Source organism: Tachyglossus aculeatus, chromosome 20, assembly GCF_015852505.1.
Source record: "Tachyglossus aculeatus isolate mTacAcu1 chromosome 20, mTacAcu1.pri, whole genome shotgun sequence".
Classification (NCBI taxonomy): Eukaryota; Metazoa; Chordata; class Mammalia; order Monotremata; family Tachyglossidae; genus Tachyglossus; species Tachyglossus aculeatus.
This window is the reverse complement of record NC_052085.1, coordinates 8205156-8224762: the sequence shown is the minus strand read 5'-3', so window position 1 is coordinate 8224762 and position 19607 is coordinate 8205156. Positions and strand designations below refer to the sequence as shown.

Sequence of the window (19607 nt, the reverse complement as noted above, 5' to 3'; positions counted from 1 at the left end):
TGAAAAATGGGGATTAAGACTGTGAGCCCCACGAGGAACAACCTGATCACCTTGTAACATCCCCAGCGCTTAGAACAGTGCTTTACACATAGTAAGCGCTTAATAAATGCCATTATTATTATTACTTCACTTCTCTGAGCCTCAGTTACCTCATCTGTAAAATGGGGATTAAAAGTTTGAGCCCCACGTGGGACAACCCGATTACCTTGTACTCCCACAGCCTTTAGAACAGAGCTTGGCACATAGTAAGCACATAACAAATGCCGCTGTTATTATTCTTACTCATAATTTATTTAATATCTTTCCCCCACTCTAAACTGTAAGCTTGCAGGGAATGAGTCTACCAACTCTATTATATTGTACTCAAGTGCTCTAAACACAGTATTCATTATTATTATTCATTCAATTGTATTTGAGCGCTTACTGTGTGCACAGCACTGTACTAAGCGCTTGGAAAGTACAATGCAGCAATAATGAGAGACAATCCCTGCCCACAACAAACTCGCAGTCTAGAAAGGGGAAGAAGTGTTCAATAAAGACGATTGATTAGTGCTAGCATGCTCCGGTCCAAGTTCGTAGAACCATGGTTGAAATGGAGTCAGCTATTACTTGGAATTTTCTTAAGCACAATACCCCGAATCAGAGGTCTTGTAGGGAAACGATGATGATGGTACTTACTAAGTGTTTAAGCCCTGTGATAGGTGCTGGGGTAGACTCGAGTTAAATACATCAGACACAGTCCCCGTCCCACGTGGACACCTCGGAGTTTAGAACACTGTTTGACGCAGAGTAAGCGCCCAATAAATAGTATTACCACTTTGGGCAAGTCACTTCACTTCTCTGGGCCTCAGTGACCTCGTCTGTAAAATGGGGATGGAGACTGTGAGCCCCACGTGGGACAACCTGATGACCTTGTATGTCCCCAGCGCTTAGAACAGTGCTTGGCACCTAGGAAGCGCTTAACAAATGCCATCATTATTACACCACGGTGGGATCCAAGTGTTTTGGGGCTCAAAACGCTCACCAAATCCCGCCTCTGGGTAACCATGAAAAGGGAGAGAGGCGATAATGTTTCGGCCGTTGGGAATGTCGCCTCCTGGTCCCCTCGGGATGGGACTTGAACCCCTCCGGGCCCGGGATGGGGTCCGGCGAGGGAGTGGGGCCTGGGCGTTGCCATGGACACGGGTTCTGTTACAGGCCCGGCCTCTTCCGAGCCCAGGTGAAGCCCCCCGGGCGGGGGAGGGGGAGGGGAAAAAAGGGGGGGAGAGGAGAGGAAGGGATGGGGGGGATGGAGGAGGAGGTGGGGTCTCCCCCTGGCCCTCCCTCCCCTCCTGGGGCCCCCGGGAAAGTTTAACCCAAGTCACGAGGCCCAGCCGGCCCCGCCTCCGTCCCCCCGGCAGCCCCCTGCCTCAGTCCCCACACCAGCCTCCGACCGCTGCAGCTGCCCCCCGCTGAAGGTACCAACCCCGGGGCCACGCAGGAGTGGGATTAGCCCAAGGGCATCAACCAGGAGGGCTGGACTAGGGAGAGGATGAGAGGGAGGGCTGGGGTAGGGGCAGGGAGGAGGGTAGGGACAGAGAGGGGGAGGCCTGGGGGCAGAGGGCAGGGACAGAGAGGGGGAGGCCTGGGGCAGAGGGGAGGGCAGGGACAGAGATGGGGAGGCCAGGGCCAGGGGCAGGGAGGAGGGCAGGGACAGAGAGGGGGAGGCCTGGGGGCAGAGGAGAGGGCAGGGACAGAGAGGAGGAGGCCTGGGGCAGAGGAGAGGGCAGGGATAGAGAGGGGGAGGTCTGGGGCAGAGGAGAGGGCATGGACAGAGAGGGGGAGGCCTGGGGGCAGAGGAGAGGGCATGGACAGAGAGGGGGAGGCCTGGAGGCAGAGGAGAGGGCAGAGACAGAGAGGGGGAGGCCGAGGGCAGGAACAGAGAGGGGTAGTCCTGGGGCAGAGGAGAGGGCAGAGACAGAGACGGGGAGGCCTGGGGGCAGAGGAGAGGGCAGGGACAGAGAGGGGTAGTCCTGGGGCAGAGGAGAGGGCAGAGACAGAGACGGGGAGGCCTGGGGGCAGAGGAGAGGGCAGAGACAGAGAGGGGGAGGCCGAGGGCAGGGACAGAGAGGGGTAGTCCTGGGGCAGAGGAGAGGGCAGAGACAGAGACGGGGAGGCCTGGGGCAGAGGAGAGGGCAGGGAGGAGGGCAGGGACAGATAGGGGTAGTCCTGGGGCAGGCCAGGGGCAGAGGGGAGGGCAGAGACAGAGAGGGGTAGGCCTGGGGCAGAGGAGAGGGCAGGGACAGAGAGGGGGAGACCAGGGCCAGGGAGGAGGGCAGGGACAGAGAGGGGGAGGCCTGGGGCAGGGGGGAGGGCAGGTTGTGGGTGTGTGTATGTGGGAGGGGGTGATTAGAGTACGTGTGGAGCAGGAATAGGGTTGAGGGGGACCAGGTGAAAGGTCTGTATGTAGTAAAGCCAGGCACCGAACTTTCTTGAAAAATAATAAAAATGATGGTATTTGTTAAGCTCTTACTACGTGCCAAACACTGTTCTAAGCCCTGGGGTAGTTACCAGGTCATCAGGGTTTCCCACGTGGGGCTCAGGGTTTCCCACGTGGGGCTCACGGTCTTAATCCCTATTTTACAGATGAGGTCGCTGAGGCACGGAGAAGTTCAGTGGCTTACCCAAGGTCCCACAGCAGACAAGTGCGGAGGTGGGATTAGAACCCATGTCCTCTGACTCCCCAGCCCGGGCATTTTCCACTGAACCACTGACAAGCCTGCCTGTCCCCATCCTAGGTCTGAAAAGGGGGTGGGAGTCGGGGGAGGGAGGGGGCGTGGGGTAAATCCCGGCTCCTTCCGTCCAGATTTCGCCTCTAGATTATATAGAGAAGAAGCATGGCAAGACCACGGGCTTGGAAGTCAGAGGTCGTGGGTTCTAATCCCACCTCCGCACTTTTTTTAATGGCATTTATTAAGCGCTTATTATGTGCAAAGCACTGTTCTAAGCGCTGGGGAGGTTACAAGGTGATCAGCTTGTCCCACGGGGGGCTCACAGTCTTCATCCCCATTTTACAGATGAGGTAACTGAGGTACAGAGAAGTGACTTGCTCAAAGCCACACAGCTGGGAAGTGGTGGAGCCGGAATTTGAACCCATGACCTCTGACTCCAAAGCCCGGGCTCTTTCCAGTGAGCCTCTCTGCTTCCCCTTGTCTGCTGTGTGACTTTGGGCAAGTCACTTCCCTTCTCTGTGCGTCAGTTACCTCATCTGTAAAATGGGGATTAAGACTGTGAACTCCACGTGGGACAACCTGATTACCTTGTATCTACCCCAGTGCTTAGAACAGTGCTTGGTGCTTAGTAAATGCTTAAATACCATAATTTATTATTATTATTATCATTGTTTTTAGATACCCCAGACTGTGAGCTCGTTGTGGGAAGGGATTGTCACTCTTTATTCGTATATTGTACTTTCCCAAGCGCTTAGTACAGTGTTCTACACATGCCAAGCGCTTAATAAATACAATTGCATGAACAATCGGGCCCACCCCGTTCACAAGCCTCGGCTCCTTCCATTGTACTGCATCCGACCGTGCAGTGGCTTGAGATAATTAGGCCAGCGGCTCCTGGGTGGGCTTGCCCACCCAGAAACCCACTCCAGAGCTCAGACTTGGCTGCCAGCTTCAAGTTCAGCCAGTTGCTTTTAAAAGGCTTTATTTTCTACTGCTCTAAACTGTGAACAGGGCGGCAGGCGGCTTGTACCTTCATGCAGCTGAAGCTGTTTCACTCCATCATTGGCATTTTTCACCTGACAGTAGCCAGCTCTTGCTTTTAACTTCCAAGTGAAGAGAGAGCAAGTATTCTTCCCTGCATTTTGGAGGAATGCAGGCACCTGTGCATTCAATTTTGTTCCAATTTGAGGATTTCATGGTTAAGGATTGTGTTTGCAAGTGAAATTGGATACCAACTCTTTATCCGGTCCCTTTCTGAACATTGATATTAAAAGAAATAGGGGATAAGCTTTAAAATGTTTTTTGCTCGTTTAGACTTACATCTATGACAAGTCTTTCAACAACTTTGGCTATCTGCTAGAATGCTGAGGGAAAGTAGAAAACTGGGTAAATTTACTTGCCTTGATGAGTTTATAAAGTAAGTAGTCCCCAGATACCCATGGTTGCCTAATTTCTTGAATGCTTTTTCCCCATTTTCCTCTTGTTTTAGGCAGTGCTGTGTATCTGTGTCTTAAATGCTCTATAGATAAGGTGGTACTCGGAAGAAAGACAACATGTCGGTGGTGGAATATCAAAAACCAGCCAACAAGCCTGAAGATACTGAGTAAGTACTTGTAAAGTATTGAGCGTGTACTGAATGCAATGTACTGTTTAATACAACAAAGTTAGCAGACATGTCCCCTGCCATTTGGGAGCTTGCAGTCTAGAGAGGGAGACTGACATTAATATAAATAAGTAGTCTATAACATATAATTTAAAGATATGTACATAAGCGGTGTGGGGTTGAGGGTGGGGCAAATATCAAATGCCCAAAGGTCACAGATCCAAGTGTAAGCAGAACCCATCCAGCGCTTAGAACAGTGCTTTGTACATAGTAAGTGCTTAATAAATGTCATCAGTATTATTATTTAGCCTCTCTTTAGATCCCAAGAATTGAATTCTTAACTATTCAGTGAAGGATGTTATCTGACGACTTAGGTTTTTCCTTCCTCTTTGTTTAATTGGATCTGGAATGAGGAAAACAGTCTTTCAGATGACAAGGCTAGTGTTCAAAAATGATAGCGAGATGGCGATTTTGACCGACTTAGGTTAGAAAAGATCATTTCTTTAAAAATGAGCAAGTGTGGTTTGATACTTTGTGCTTAATTGTATTGAAAAAATTTTTATAGTATGTAGAAGTGTGATTGTGATTTTTGTACCCAAAATTGTCCTATGCATTTATGTGGCCATCCTACTTGGTACAGAAAGCATCAGATTAATTTTTTTCAGTGCAGAACACATATTTGGGAGGAACATAGAAATCCACCATTTATTGTGGCTTCATTATTGCCTTGCTGAGTGACCTCTAACAACCGTCTTGCTCACGTGTCTCAAATATTTGTCTTTTTCTTATTTGCCTTCTCCCCAGCCCCTAGCACAGTACTTGGGACATAGAAAGCTTTTAATACCACAAGAGAGAGTACTTTAAAAATTAAGGGCATGTTAGGTATTTAAGAAGTAAACCAACATTTCAGGTCCCTAAACTTAAATTATTTTGCCGATGCACGGAATATGTGTCCATTGACTTATAGCAATATGTGGTCCAAGTTCTCATAAATTATCCTTTTTAAAAGGGTGTGATATAATATACTTTTAAAAAAGCACTTAAATGAACTCTAGCCTAGCAATTGATGGGCTATAAATGTGGCCACTTTTTTAAAAAGTCAACATTTGCTTCTAACAAAGAAAAAATAGTCCTCAGACAAGCATATTTTAACTTTAGATTCTGTACAAAGATGGTCTTCTCAAGGTTATACAGTTGATCACCATTTGTGTTGATAACGAATCATGCAGGACTTTCAAGCCTATTTAACAGAAAATAGGAGAAGGCTTAGTGTCATTATCATCATCATCATCAATCGTATTTATTGAGCGCTTACTGTGTGCAGAGCACTGTACTAAGCGCTTGGGAAGTACAAGTTGGCAACATATAGAGACGGTCCCTACCCAACAGTGGGCTCACAGTCTTAAAAGACTCACAGTCACAGTCCCACATCCCTCCTCACCTTCAAAATTTCCCAAATAGCCACGTCCTTTCTTATATTCCATGGACGTCTCATTCCATCAGTCACCTTAACCCTCATATATGTATCTGCTTAATGACTTCGATTTTTTCTATAGGCAGCGCTGCCCTGACCCTTTTACCTGCTGTATGTTTGCATGTCTCACTCCCTACCCTGGCAACTCCAGGAGGGCAGGGGCTACCTCTTTTATTTTTAGTGCGGGTTCCAAAGTACCTAGTACAATGTCCACTCTAAACTCTATGGTGGAAAGAAATGTTCAACACTCATCAGGCTGCTGAGACTCTCTGTCCCTTTTATGCTTTATGTTTGTGATATTTAAGTGCTTATGGACCAAGCACTGTACTAAGTGCTTAGGTAGATACAAGACCATCAGGTCCCAAATGGGGCTCACAGTCTAAGTAGGAGGGAGAACAGGCGTTGAAACCTCATTTTAGCAGATAAGAACGCAGGTCCTCTGCCTCTCAGGCCCATAATCCTTTCACTAGGGCACACTGCTTCTCCCAAACCAATCACAAATTAGTAAAGGCTGAGACTAAAAATGCCCCTTTCTGAAATCTCCAAATGGTGGGCATCATGGGGTGGAATTGTTCTTCAGGATGAGTCTCTGGAGCAGGTTCTTTAACATAATTAGGCCCCTCGCAACAGTTTCTTAGTACAACTGAGTACAACTTAGTACGCTTAGTACAGTGCTCTGCACACAGTAAGCGCTCAATAAATATGATTGATTGATTGATTGATTTCTTGGTCTACTTCACTATTAGGTGTGGCTTACTATTAACATTTCATGAAGGAAACCATTTTGAAATGGTCTTTGAGAGGAGCAGAATAGAACCTGGGCCTAGATCCACTACTTGTCTGCTGTGTGACCTTGTCTAAGTCATTTAACTTCTCTGTGCCTGTTAGCTCATCTATAAAATGAGGATTAAGGCTGTGAGCCCCATGTGGAACATGAACTGTGTTCAGTCTGTTGAGCTTGCATCTATCCAACACTAGTACAATGCCTGGTGCATAGTAAATGCTTAACAAATACCATTTAAAAAAAATTCCACAGTTGATTTAGACCTATATAAAATGGGTTACACAAGTTGAGTTTAGCTATCATCAGAATTTGACTTCCTTAGGTCCATACAGAACTTAGTTTAAACATTAAACTTCCTTTCTCCAACTGTCTGTACTTTGAGCTGTGAGAAAGGATTTGGACTCAGTTATTAATTGCTGCCTGCCATAATTCTGCCTTTTTTTAAGATACTAAACATCTGAGACTGTACAATGAATGGTACAGTTTGTGTTACTGGTCCTGTGTTTTCCAGTATTAATCAATCTGTGGTATTGAGCCTTTACTGTGTGAAGAGCACTGTATTGAGCATTTGGCAAACTACAGTATAACAGAGTTGGTAGACATGTTCCCTGCTTGCAGTGGGCTTACAGTGCAGAGGGACCAAAACTGCTTATCAGTCAGTAGTATTTACTGAGCCCTTACTGTGTGCAGAACACCATACTAAGCACCAGTGGGAGAGTACAGTAGAGTAAACGTACATGATTCCTGCCCTTGAAGAATCTAACTTCTGAAGTGACCTTATGCTTTTTGGGTACTTCTGCAAATACTGGCCATTTCTTACATAGTTTCAATTAGATGTGTGGAAATGAGAATTTTGATCTTCTAGAGCCAACATAAGGTATTAAGCGCTGGGGTTCTACACAAGATGATCACGAAAGGTGGAGTTCCCATCCCACATGTGACTCATAACCTAAGAGAGAGAGAGAGCAGGGTTCTTATCCCCATTTTACAGAAGAGGAAGCTGAGGCCCAGTGAGGTTGTGGCTTGACTGAGGTCTCCCAGCAGGCCAGTGGCATAGCTGGGAAGGGGGCCTGGGCCTCCTGACTCCCGTGTGCCATTTCCACTCGACCTTGCTGTCTCTCTCAATTCTTTTTTTCTTTTAAAAACAATTTATCTCTCGTTAGCTTGGTGAGTAGCATTTTTTATTTATTTGTATTTTTTTTTTGCTGAGCAGCAACAACAGCAAAAGCTGGACAAATTTCCCCCCTGTTGACTTAGTGGGAGGTGTTTCCAGGTTCGAAAGGTTCACTAAGTCTCCGTGGGCTTTGACTCTCATCTCTGACAGCCTTGTTTTGGGCAGAGATTGCAAAGGAGGCTCTCCCTCAGGGATCAAGTCCAGGTCTGAGATCGTGTCTTCCCATTGCAACCCAGACGATTGCTTTTGATGACTTAAAGGGAGGAGAAGCAGCCTGGTTTAGAGAATAGAGCATGGGCTTGGGAGTCAGAGGATCTGGTTCTAATCTCAGCTCTGCCACTTGTCTGCTGTGTGACCTTGAGCAAGTCACTTCACTTCTCTGGGCCTCAGTTCCCTCCTGCAGAATGGGAATTCAATGCACTTTCTCCCTCCTACTTGAACTGTGAATCCCAAGTGGGACCTGATTATGTTGTATCTACGCCGGCACTTAGTACAGTGCTTGTCCTACAGAAAGCACTTAACAAAAACCCCTATTATTGTTATTCAGAAATAATCTAGGAGACATTCATTCCTTTCTGATTCTAGCATTTTAAAAAAGTAGATAAATATAGATTATGGGTTTTGGCCTAGTCCTAAGACCTTGTTAAGGCTGTCTCCCATCTTGCAACCTCAAATGCAAATGAAAAGGAATTCAAACTCCGTGGTTATAAACAAGAATAGGTTCCCATGAATCTAGGCTTTATCTTCTCCCTACAGCAAGCACATAGTTCAGTGCTAAGCGCTTGGTGTACAGTGCTTTGCATACAATAAACACTCAATAAATACGATGAATAAAAGAATGCTGCTACTGCTGAGATATGATCTGGGGTCTTAGATCACTTGGGGACAGTTCAGAGACTCAGAGCTTGCCAGGAGCAGGGAGACTTGCACTACCTTGTGACTCGCAGAGTGGGAAGAGAATGCCAGAGCTTTGGGTGATGGGCAGGGAACCCTGTTTCTGAGTAATAAACAATTCAGCCTGTTTTTTCCAGAGGCCTCAGTTACCTTCTACTCAGGACAAAGCCCATCAACATCCTCCCCCAGAAAGGGCAAAATAGCACTCGTGCTTTCCCTCTCTCCGGCAGGAAATATCTGATTCCATATTTTGTCTCTGTTGACAGCTCCCAGGAGAAAATGGAACGCGTAGTGAATATTGCAGTGAGCAAAGAGGAGTTGACCACCAAGACTGAGTAAGTCGATGTGGTCACGGGGCTGATGGGGGAGAGAGGGGAGATGGTGTGACACTTGAAAACCTCACATAGATGAGGGACTGTCATTACTTTTCAATCTTTAAAAAAGCCAAAGCAAGCAGCGTGGCTTAGTGGAAAGAGCACGGGCTTTGGAGTCAGAGGTCATGGGTTCAAATCCCGGCTCCGCCAATTATCAGCTGTGTGACTTTGGCCAAGTCACTTAACTTCTCTGTGCCTCAGTTGCCTCATCTGCAAAATGGGGATTAAGACTGTGAGCCTCCTGTGGGACAACCTGATCACTTTGTGACCTCCCCAGCGCTTAGAACAGTGCTCTGCACATAGTAAGTGCTTAATAAATGCCATCAGTATTATTATTATTATTATTATAACCTGAAACATCAGACCTCAAAGCGGTTGGTGTCCAGTTAGAAAGTGGGACAAACAGTCAACCTAGTGGCTGCGTTTGGGGAGAATCAGGCCAGAAGGGAAGGAGCTTGAATTTATTCTAGAAAATGTGCCAATGGGCCTTTTCTCTGTGAGGGCTTGAAGGCCCGGCCAGCTCTCTGAGACTTCCCAGTGCTTGACTCCTGTGTGACCTGCTTCATCCCACCGGGATTGAGTCTTCCTGCTGGTCTTGATCTGAGCATGCTGGTTCTAAGGGAGTCCTGCCACACATTCACGTGATGACTAAAGACACAAGGAAAAGAAAGGAGGGTCAGAGTAGAATCGGTATCCTTTGAACCTGTCACCCGTATAGCTAGATAATAAATTATGGATATATACATTAGTACTTATTTTTGTGGCTGCTTTTTGAATGGAATTGAAACAAGTTCTCTGGTATCTGATTTTGTGTTCTGAATTCGTTAACAGGGCCGAGAGTAAAAGGAGGTCCTTTCTCAAGATCAGGTCTACTTCTGGTTTTAGACAATCTCTGTCTGCCTGGCATAAGTAAGTTGTATAGAGATTAGAGATTCACTAGGTGCCTGGCGTGAGTCAATTGCTTTTGTCTGGAGGAAGGGGATTGAGATGCCCTGAGCTCCGACAGATATCAGGGAGACCCCTTTGACCTGACACCATCTGCATCTGCCCAGAGATGATGGGATTCTGACTTCTGAAAGTTTTTCTAAAATTACCTATCTCCGTTCAGGAATATTTAGGGTTGAGAAAAAAATCTTCTCTGCGTAATTTCAAGTAATATAGGTCACTGGTTCTCAATGGTAAACATTTGCTATCACCTCCAAAACTTTGTTAGTGACATATTTTAAAAATTGGGCTGTAACCTTTCTTCCTGCCTCGGACTGTGCCCACTAGACTGTAAACTTCTTGAGGGCAAGGATCTTACCTACCAACTCTATTAATCTCTCCCAAACACTTAGCACAGTGCTCTGCATGCAGGAAGTACTCAGTGAATGCCATTGATTTTTTTTTTTTCATCTGGGACCTCTGTCGTCTGTGTCTGGGATGTAGGAAGGGAATATAAGGCAGGGATTGATTGGGAGACACCGAAAATCTCATTATTAATCAATGATCAATAATAATTAATAGTCAATATTTACTGAGCACCTACTATGTGCAGAGCACTATACTAGGGACCTGGGAGAATACGATAGAGTTAGTAGACACAATCCTCACCCTCAAGAAATTTAGTCTAGTGGGGCTAGATAGACATAAAGTAGTTTATAGATAGGAAGGGGAAAAAGAAAAGATGGGTAATGATGATGATGGCATTTGTTAAGCGCTTACGATGTGCCAAGCACTGTTCTAAGTGCTGGAGGATACAAGGTAATCAGCTTGTCCCACATGGGGCTCACAGTCTTAATCCCCATTTGACAGATGAGGTAACTGAGACACAGAGAAGTTAAGTGACTTGCCCAAAGTCACACAGCTGACAAGTTGTGGAGCCGGGATTAGAACCCACGACCTCTGACTCCCGAGCCAGTGCTCTTTCCACTGAGCCATATGGATAAGTAAGAGACTTGCCCAAGGTCACACACCAGGCAAGTAGTGGAGCTGGTTTTAGACACAGGGCTCCTGACTTCCAGTTTTGTGGTCTTTCCACTAGGTCACACTGGTCGGGAGGTGAGCCGGGTCAGAAAGTTGAGGTCAGACAGTGATGTCAGAGTTCCTGAGGTTAATGTCATTATTTTGAGATGATTAGATGTAATGGATATCTGTGCAGGTGAAGGGCTGAGGTGGCTAAAGAAGTGGTCACCAGAGTTGAGAAGTGAAATCCTCAACTAGGAGGTTAGAATCCCCAAAGATCAGAGTCGGAGAAGGGAGTGGGAATCGGGAAGATGAGACAAGCATCAGATTGGTAAAATGTGCAGAGATGGGAACAGGAAAGCTGACCGTAACAGTGACTTGAAGTTTTTTTTTTTTAAGAAAAGGTACTAGAATTTTGGAGTAATGCTTATTTTCCTGGATACTTTTAAAGATAGTAGAGTTTAAGTAAATTCTTATAGTAGGTATCTGATTCTGTTTTAAATTCATTGGCAGTTTCCAGAGTAAAGTGAGACCCAGTTTCGATGTCAAGTCCTCTGTTAATTTTAGAGCTTCAATAGGCACCTGGCATGAGTAAGTTACTTTTTTGTTTGGAGGAAGGGGGAATGTGACACTCTGAGCCCTTGTGGACATTGGGATGACCCTTTAAATGAATTAGACCATAGTGGGACTTGGAATTTTGAAAGTTTTTACAAAGAGGCCATTCCTGTTCAGTGATCTTAAGGAAGTAGAATGGGATCTCTTCTTGACCTAATTTTAAGGAACACAGATTACTGGTGTTCAAACAAAAATTTGCTGGGGCTATGTTTAGAACCATTGCCAGACTGGGGTTCCCCTTTGGGTAGATTTAGGGAAGCAGGAAAGGGAAAGACTTGAGAAGGAAGTGTATGAAAGATAGGCACAAAGTTGCCTCACCCACCTCTTAACCTCTCTTATGGCTTTCCCATTTCACTTCTTCCTGATCTGCTTTCTGATCTATCATCTCCCCTTCTGCTTTCTCCTGGGTCAGTAAATCAAGGCCTTGTTGAGTGCCAACTGTGTGTGAAACACTGTTCCAAGCTTTATGAAGAAAGTAGAATTGGAACAAACAATCCCTTCCCTCAAGGAGCTAAGTGGGAAAGACAGACACTTCTACCTGGTGACTGGGGTGCTGATGGGAATGGGGTGCGGGAGGTGGCGGGGGGGAGGGGGAATGCCCAAGATGGCTCCAAAGCCAGGCTATTTGGGTACAAGGTACAACCCTCTCAGGGTTCTGAGCTAGAGATGTCATTTTTTTTGGCATCAACCCCAGAGGTGGTGCTGTGAGGATGTCTAAAGGTCTTAAGAACATCACCCACCTCCATGCTTGCACCCTCTTTGAGGGAGTATATGCCCTCCACCCTGCCCAGGTTCACAGCAGGGAATAGCTTGCTCTCTCTACCTCCCCTTCCTCCTTTCTCTCTTTCCCCTCCTTTCTCTCTCTCCCTCCTCTCTCCCTCCTTCTCTCCCTCCCTCTCTCTCTCTCCCTCCTTCTCTCTCTCTCTCCCTCCTTCTCTCTCTCTCTCCCTCCTTCTCTCTCTCTCTCCCTCCTTCTCTCTCTCTCCCTCCTTCTCTCCCTTCTCTCTCCCTCCTTCTCTCTCTCTCCCTCCTTCTCTCTCTCTCCCTCCTTCTCTCTCTCTCCATCCTTCTCTCTCTCTCTCTCCCTCCTTCTCTCTCTCTCTCCCTCCTTCTCTCTCCCTCCTTCTCTCTCTCCCTCCTTCTCTCTCTCCCTCCTTCTCTCTCTCTCTCCCTCCTTCTCTCTCTCCCTCCTTCTCTCTCTCCCTCCTTCTCTCTCTCCCTCCTTCTCTCTCTCCCTCCTTCTCTCTCTCCCCCTTCTCTCTCTCCCCCCTTCTCTCTCTCCCTCCTTCTCTCTCTCCCTCCTTCTCTCTCCTTCCTTCTCTCTCTCTCCTTCCTTCTCTCTCTCTCCCTCCTTCTCTCTCTCCCTCCTTCTCTCTCTCCCTCCTTCTCTCTCTCCCTCCTTCTCCCTCTCTCTTCCTCCTTCTCTCTCTCTCTCCCTCCTTCTCTCTCGCTCTCCCTCCTCCTCTCTCGCTCTCCCTCCTTCTCTCTCCCTCCTTTGCTCTCCCTCCTTCTCTCCCTTCTCTCGCCCTCCTTCTCTCGCCCTCCTTCTCTCGCCCTCCTTCTCTCGCCGTCCTCCTCTCGCCCTCCTTCTCTCGCAGTCCTCCTCTCGCCCTCCTCCTCTCGCCCTCCTCCTCTCGCCCTCCTCCTCTCGCCCTCCTCTTCTCTCTCTCCTCTTCTCTCTCTCCTCTTCTCTCTCTCTCTCCTCTTCTCTCTGTCTCCCGCCTTCTCTCTCTCCCACCTTCTCTCTCTCCCGCCTTCTCTCTCTCCCACCTACCCTCTCTCCCCCTCCTTCTCTCTCTCTCCCTCCACCTCCCCACCCCCTGCCTTCAGCATCCCCACTCTCAAACATGAGCACACTTGAGAGCACTAAGCCAGTCAATACTGAGGCATGGGGTGGAACTTCTGGGAACACAACTAGGGCAATTTGCCTCCCTCAGGCAAATTGCGGTTGAGTGGAGGAAAGAGTCCATTTAAGACCAGGCAGTGTGGCTGCTGTGACAAGCTGGGACATTTTGGAGGGTTGTTGGAAACATGAACTTGTTCCAAAATGCCTTCGATGTGATTTTCACTAAATGCCTGGATTTGAGCCTACACATGGGTACCTGGAGCTGTGGCATGTTGTGACCCTTGGGAGAAGGGGCGGGTATGAAGGAAGGGTTGATGGTGGCAGTTCCCTCCTTGAAGCCGCTCTGCCCTGCAAGTGTGAGCCCAGACCATTAAGTCCTGAGGTAAAGGCCTGACTCCATGTTGAAATTCATTGGCAGATTTCAGAAGAAAATGTCATCCATTGGAAGGATTGATGATGGAGTTACTCAAGAATCGGACACCTGGTGTCAGTAAGTGTGCTGGGGGAAACTGAGGAAGTGGGTGGACTCAACTTAATAATAATAATGGTATTTATCTGCTTATTATGTGTCAAGCACTAGGGTAGATAGAAGCTAATCAGGTTGGACACAGTCCCTGTCTCACAAGGGGCTCACATTTTTTAATCCCCATTTTACAGATGAGGTAACTGAGGCACAGAGAAGTTAAATGACTTACTCAAGGTCACACAGCAGACAAGTGGCAGAGCCAGGATTAGAACTCAGGTCCTTCTGACTCCCAGGCCTGAGTCCTATCCACTAGGCCATGCTGCTTCCCTAATTCCTAACCGTTTCAGAATGAGCCTGAACCAGGATTCTTGCGAGAGTGGTTGGTGGAAGATTATGGGAAGCTGCCTAGATGTGGAAGAGGGAAAGAATTACCTAGATTCTGAATGGAGAAATGGAAAGCTGCCACTTTGCTACTTGCCTGCTCTATGACCTTGGGCAAATCGCTTCTCTGTGCTTCAGATTCCTCATCTGGAAATTGGGGATTAATACCATTAGACTGTGAGCCCCATGTGAGACGGGGGCTCTGCCACTTGTCTGCCGTGTGACCTTGGGCAAGGCATTTAACTTCCCTGTGCCTCGGTTACTTCATCGGTAAAATGGGAATTAAGACTGTGAGCCCCATGTGGGACAGGGATTGAGTCCAACCTGATTATTTTATATCTATCCCAGTGCTCAGTGAGACTGTCTGATCTGATTATCTTTAGCACGGTGTTTGGCACATTGTAAGCCCTTACCAATATCACTATTATTATCGTTATTTTAAGTAAGGTCCAGGATACAAAGGAATCAATGGCAATTGAATGCTGATTATCCAAAATAAATCAAACTAGAGCAAATGTATTTCAGATGATTGAAAGCTTAGGTAAACAAATAATAATAATTTAGTATTTGTTAAGCTCTTACTATGTGCCAAACGCTGGTCTAAGTGCTGAAGTGTATGCAAGTTAATCAGGTTGGACACAGGTGTTATCCCACATAGGGGTCTGTCTACCCAACCAAACTGAACTGGCTAGAAGGAGCAAGTTTCTTCTGTTTGGGTAACCAAACTCTTTTTTTTGGGTTTCTGATTAACGGAACGTCTGTATTCTGAGTCAAAACTAGCTTGAACCTTTGCCTTGTCTGTTTGTCAAAATCAAATCAATTTGTGTTTTTTTTTTAACCCCCTGATATTTTTAACCAATTCTTTCCTAACCTGAAGGCCTCCTGGATTCTGCTATTTGGGTTTCAATCTCCCCATTTAGTGTTGGCACGCTGATTCTTTCACTTGACCTCCCTGTTGACCGAGGGTAACATAAGTGATATTTCAGAGAAAAACACACAAATGAACTGCTCTGCTGGTAATAGGCCACTTCCAACAATTGAACGTTTCATGAAATTCACTGGTGGCTTTTTGTGTTTTTGCAAGGGGACTTCCTGTAATGAACTCACTGAGGGAGGTAGCAAATGTGTGACTTTTCTTTTTTCATGAAAAAAAATGCAAAGCAAAAAATTCCTAAAGCTGAGGTAACAGAAATTTGCAATCCTTCATCATGGGAAGCAATCTGGCCTAGTGGAAATAGCGGAGACCTGGGCTCTAATTCCAGCTTTGCGATTTTCCTGCTGTGTGACCTTGGACAAGTCACTTCTCTGTGCCTCAGTTTCTAGATCCATAAAATGGTGATTAAATACCTCCTCTTTCTCTTAAACTGTGAGCCTCATGTGGTATAGGACCTGTGTCCAAACTGGTTATCTTGTATATACCCCAGTGCTTGGCTCATAGTATGTGTTTAACAAGGTTTTTTATTATTATTACCACGTAGAAAAAGAATGGACTTAATAAACATCCTCATTGGATGATGAGGAAATATCAGTATCTGTCTCTTGTGAGGCTAACAAAGGGAAAGGAGAAAAGGTTGCAGATGAGGAAATTGAGGCCCAGAGAAGTTTGGTGACTTGACCAAGCTCACGCAGGAGGTAAGTGATGAAGCCAGAATTAGAACCCAGGACCCCTGAATCCCAGGCCCGTGCCTTTTCCACTAGGCCATGCTAGCTTGATAAGATTTTTGTGGTCTAGTGTAGTTACAAGAAATTTCAGTGAGCCGTTAATACAAACCATGGTGCTCGCACAATGATTGATTTCTAAATATGCATTGATGAAGCATGGTGATTATTGTAACTTCCTATTTCATTCAGGGGCAATATAGGTAAAGATCTGACTTTTATAGGTGCCATGATTTATCATCTTTGAAAAATAGATTTCATGGTATACTGTGTACTCCCAAGCACTTAGTACAGTGCTCTGCACACAGCGCTCAATAAATGATTGATGGTCAATATCCTATTCATTTGTAGGCTTGGATTAATATTGAGACACTGTGGTCCAACATATTTTAATTGAATCTTCGTGATCTCTGAGCTCTAATGTTGTCTATGGTTACTTCTGTGATTGAACAATTGACGCCACATAAAAGAAAAGCAAACTGAATAAAATCTAGGTAACATCCTTTAGGTCTAGACTGTTTAATTAAAATATTGTTAAATCTCATACCCAACAGAGTGGAGGGACCCTTCTTTGGTGGCATTTTTCATTCTTCTCAATTTATTGAACAGCTCATAAATGTTAGTAACGCCTTTTGTCTCCATAGGCCCCTCACCAGAAAGAAGTTTTAGAGTTCAGCTAGTGAGCTATTACTGTACTGTATACCTGACTTTAATAAACCCTGAAGAGGGGAAATTTTCATAGTTATATTACACTTTGCAGACTTTTTGTGCTGTATTAGACTCGTACTTCTCTGAAAATTCACCACCATTCCCTCCACCTTCAAAACCTTATTAAAATCACATCTTCTCCAATTAAGCCCTTTTTTCCCCTCCTCCCTCTCCCTTCTGTGTCACCTGTGCCATTGGATCTGTACCCTTTAAGCACTTAATATTTGACCCAGAGCCCTTACTACATATCTGTAATTTATTTTAATGTCTGTCTCCCCCTCTAGACTGTAAACTCCTTGTGGCCGAGAACTTTCTACCAACTCTGTTTTAGTGTACTCTTCCAAGTGCTAGTACAATACTCTGCAGTCAGTAAGTGCTCAATAAATACGATTGGTTGATTTCTTCCCCCCCCCCCCATCACCACCGCCCCACTATCAGGTCTGCATTCTTGACCAGTACTTGACATAGTTTTACTACAACAAGGCCTTTTCATTGCCTGTTTTTTGAGGCTATTCTAGCATTCACGCTTAATAAATTATTTAAAGAAAATGCATTTTGAGCTTCCTTTTGGGGGTTAAAAATTCAATAGAAATTATGTTGAAATCTGCAATTAAGCTTTTTTTTTTCTTTTCAAAGAAATCTTAAGGGAAGAATTAGACCTTGTGTGATGTCCTTTCCATACAGGTATGTGAAAATATAAATTCATGTGGTAAGATATGATCATTAATTTCAAGGTCCTCTTAATGGAAAAGGATTTGGTCACTACAAAATCATTTCTCAACTTTCATCCCTTGTAACAACCCCGGTTTGTAATACATAATCTATTGACTGTCACCCATCAGAAACCCTTATAAAACTAGAGATGCCGGTTGTGAGCTGAGAACTTCAGGAGAAACTAGACATCTTGCTTTGCAGCTGGGAGGGTTTGCATCATAGACTTGAACTCAGAGAGCCCTGGTTAAGTGAATGAAAGATGATCTCTTTTTTATTTTGTTTGGGTCAAACTTTCTGACTGTAAGCTCACTGTGGGCTAGGAACAAGTCTACCAACTCTGTTATATTGTACTCTCCCAAGTGCTTAGTACAGTGCTCTGCACACAGTAAATGCTCAATAAATGTGATTGTTATAAAAAAGTTAGGTAATAAGTAATTACCAAATCTGTAATCTCCCAAGTGCTTAGTACAGACTCCCCCTCTAGACTGTAAGATTGTTGTGAGCAGGAAATGTGTCTGTTATATTGGACTCTCCCAAGCTGCTTGGTACAGTACTCTGCAGTCAGGAAGCTCTCAGATAGGGTTGTCTGACTGATAGTAAGTGCTCAATAAATACCATTGATAATGAAAAAGAACACTTGTTGGGGAACTTAGGTGTGAAGATAAAAGATAGGTTGAAAGTTTACTTGAAAAGGTAATTGCTAACAGTAAAAACCTTATGGCCCAACCAACTAACCCCTTTCAACACCACTTGACTGTGATGGTGAGGAGGTGCCCACACCCACAGCTGTATTTCTTGAAGCAGCTGATGGCTACCGTCTTATCTCATCGTGTGTCCTGGAAACTCTCCTCAACTTCCTGCTCTGTATTCAAAGTAAAATGATATTGATGGTAGGTCTTAGTAACAGTTGGAACTTGGTGCCTCTGCAAAAGTAAGCCACTTTGGTATGTTCCCCAAGCCCTGAGTGGCCATTGTTACTGCAGCCTGCCTTCATTACCATTTTACTTGAACCATCAATCAAATCAGTGATATTTATCAAGCACTTACTGCGGATAGAGCACTGTAACTAAGCACTTGGAAGAGTCTGATACAACAGAATTACCTATCAGGAAGTTGAGGGTAGCTTATAGGCCCCCACGGAGGTCCTGTGGTCTCATGTGCCCTTATAGGAATCTAAATCCTCTCCCAGAAGCAAAACTAGCCACTTTCCGGGAGTCTGCCAAATTCTCTTCTACTTAGGGTTGATAACTTTATAGGCATTACCAGATTTGTACCCTGGCCTGTTCTTCCCAGTTTACTTTTCAAAAGGTCTAGTTGTCTGGATTGTGTTTCAGACCCACAGTTTCTTGTGGCTCTTCCTCCTAAGTCTCCTTTGGAGCAACTACCTAAGGGATCATTGTTCAGACCCAGGTGGAGATTTCTTGTTTCTGTATGTGGTATTTTGGACAAAAACGGTCCATCTTGCAAGAATCCTCCTGTTGTCAGGGCTTCCCTTAGCTGAGGCTTATTTTAGTGATCATCTCTCCCAGTAGATTGTAAGTTCCTCTAGGGTAGGGATCGTCGTCTACCAACTCTGTTATATCGTACTTTCCTAAGCACGTAGTTCAGTACTCTACACACAGTAAGCATTAAATAACCGCTTTTGATTGATAGAAATCCATTATTGAAAATACAGACACCAAGATCATAGTCCTCTAGATCATAAACTCCCCCGTTAGGTGGTAAGGTCCTTGAAATTAGGGATCATATATGTTCCCTGTAGTGAACTTTCTCAAACGCTTAGTACGGTGCTCTACCCACAGAAAGTGCTCGTTGAAGATCCTAGGTTGATACTTTTGCCTTTCTTACCACTATTTTAATTTTTATAGGATATTTGCAGTCTCGCTGATCTTTGTGGATGTTGCTTTGCTGATTGTAATCTTCGTGACAACCAGCAATAGCATAAGGATTCCCTTCGCATACCCGGTCGTGACTCTAGTGATCTCTCTTTTTTTCCTTTTTGATGTTTTCCTTCGAATCTTTGCAGAAGGGTAAGATTGCATTAAGATTATGGGTATTTATCTTGGTAATGTTTCTGAGTCATTCTAAAGTGGGGACTTCTCAATAGTCAGTTTATCGGGTAACTAATCACTGACCTGGCTTAAAAAATAAACTAGTATTTGTTCAAAGTTGTTTTTGGACTTTTAATTTCTATGAACTGAATACTAAGTTTGGCCTACTATATATACAGAAAATTGGGAAAACTTCACTCACTGGTAAC

At 45.2% G+C, this 19607-nt stretch overlaps 1 protein-coding gene across 2 annotated transcripts in view; it reads left to right on the top strand.

The window, feature by feature from the left end:
- The first annotated feature begins 1323 nt into the window (after positions 1-1323).
- LOC119941219 (phosphatidylinositol 3,4,5-trisphosphate 3-phosphatase TPTE2-like) overlaps positions 1324-19607 on the top strand; it is a 41540-nt gene continuing 23256 nt past the window's right edge. The window contains exons 1-8 of one of the 2 annotated variants that reach the window (XM_038761561.1): positions 1324-1457; positions 4201-4314; positions 8907-8975; positions 9846-9923; positions 11472-11549; positions 13838-13909; positions 17270-17317; positions 19216-19377. In XM_038761561.1, the coding sequence (XP_038617489.1) occupies positions 4265-4314; positions 8907-8975; positions 9846-9923; positions 11472-11549; positions 13838-13909; positions 17270-17317; positions 19216-19377 (557 nt within the window). In that variant the 5' untranslated portion in view covers positions 1324-1457; positions 4201-4264. The remainder of the gene's footprint in view (positions 1458-4200; positions 4315-8906; positions 8976-9845; positions 9924-11471; positions 11550-13837; positions 13910-17269; positions 17318-19215; positions 19378-19607) is intronic. The other variant, XM_038761560.1, reaches the window with a different exon arrangement.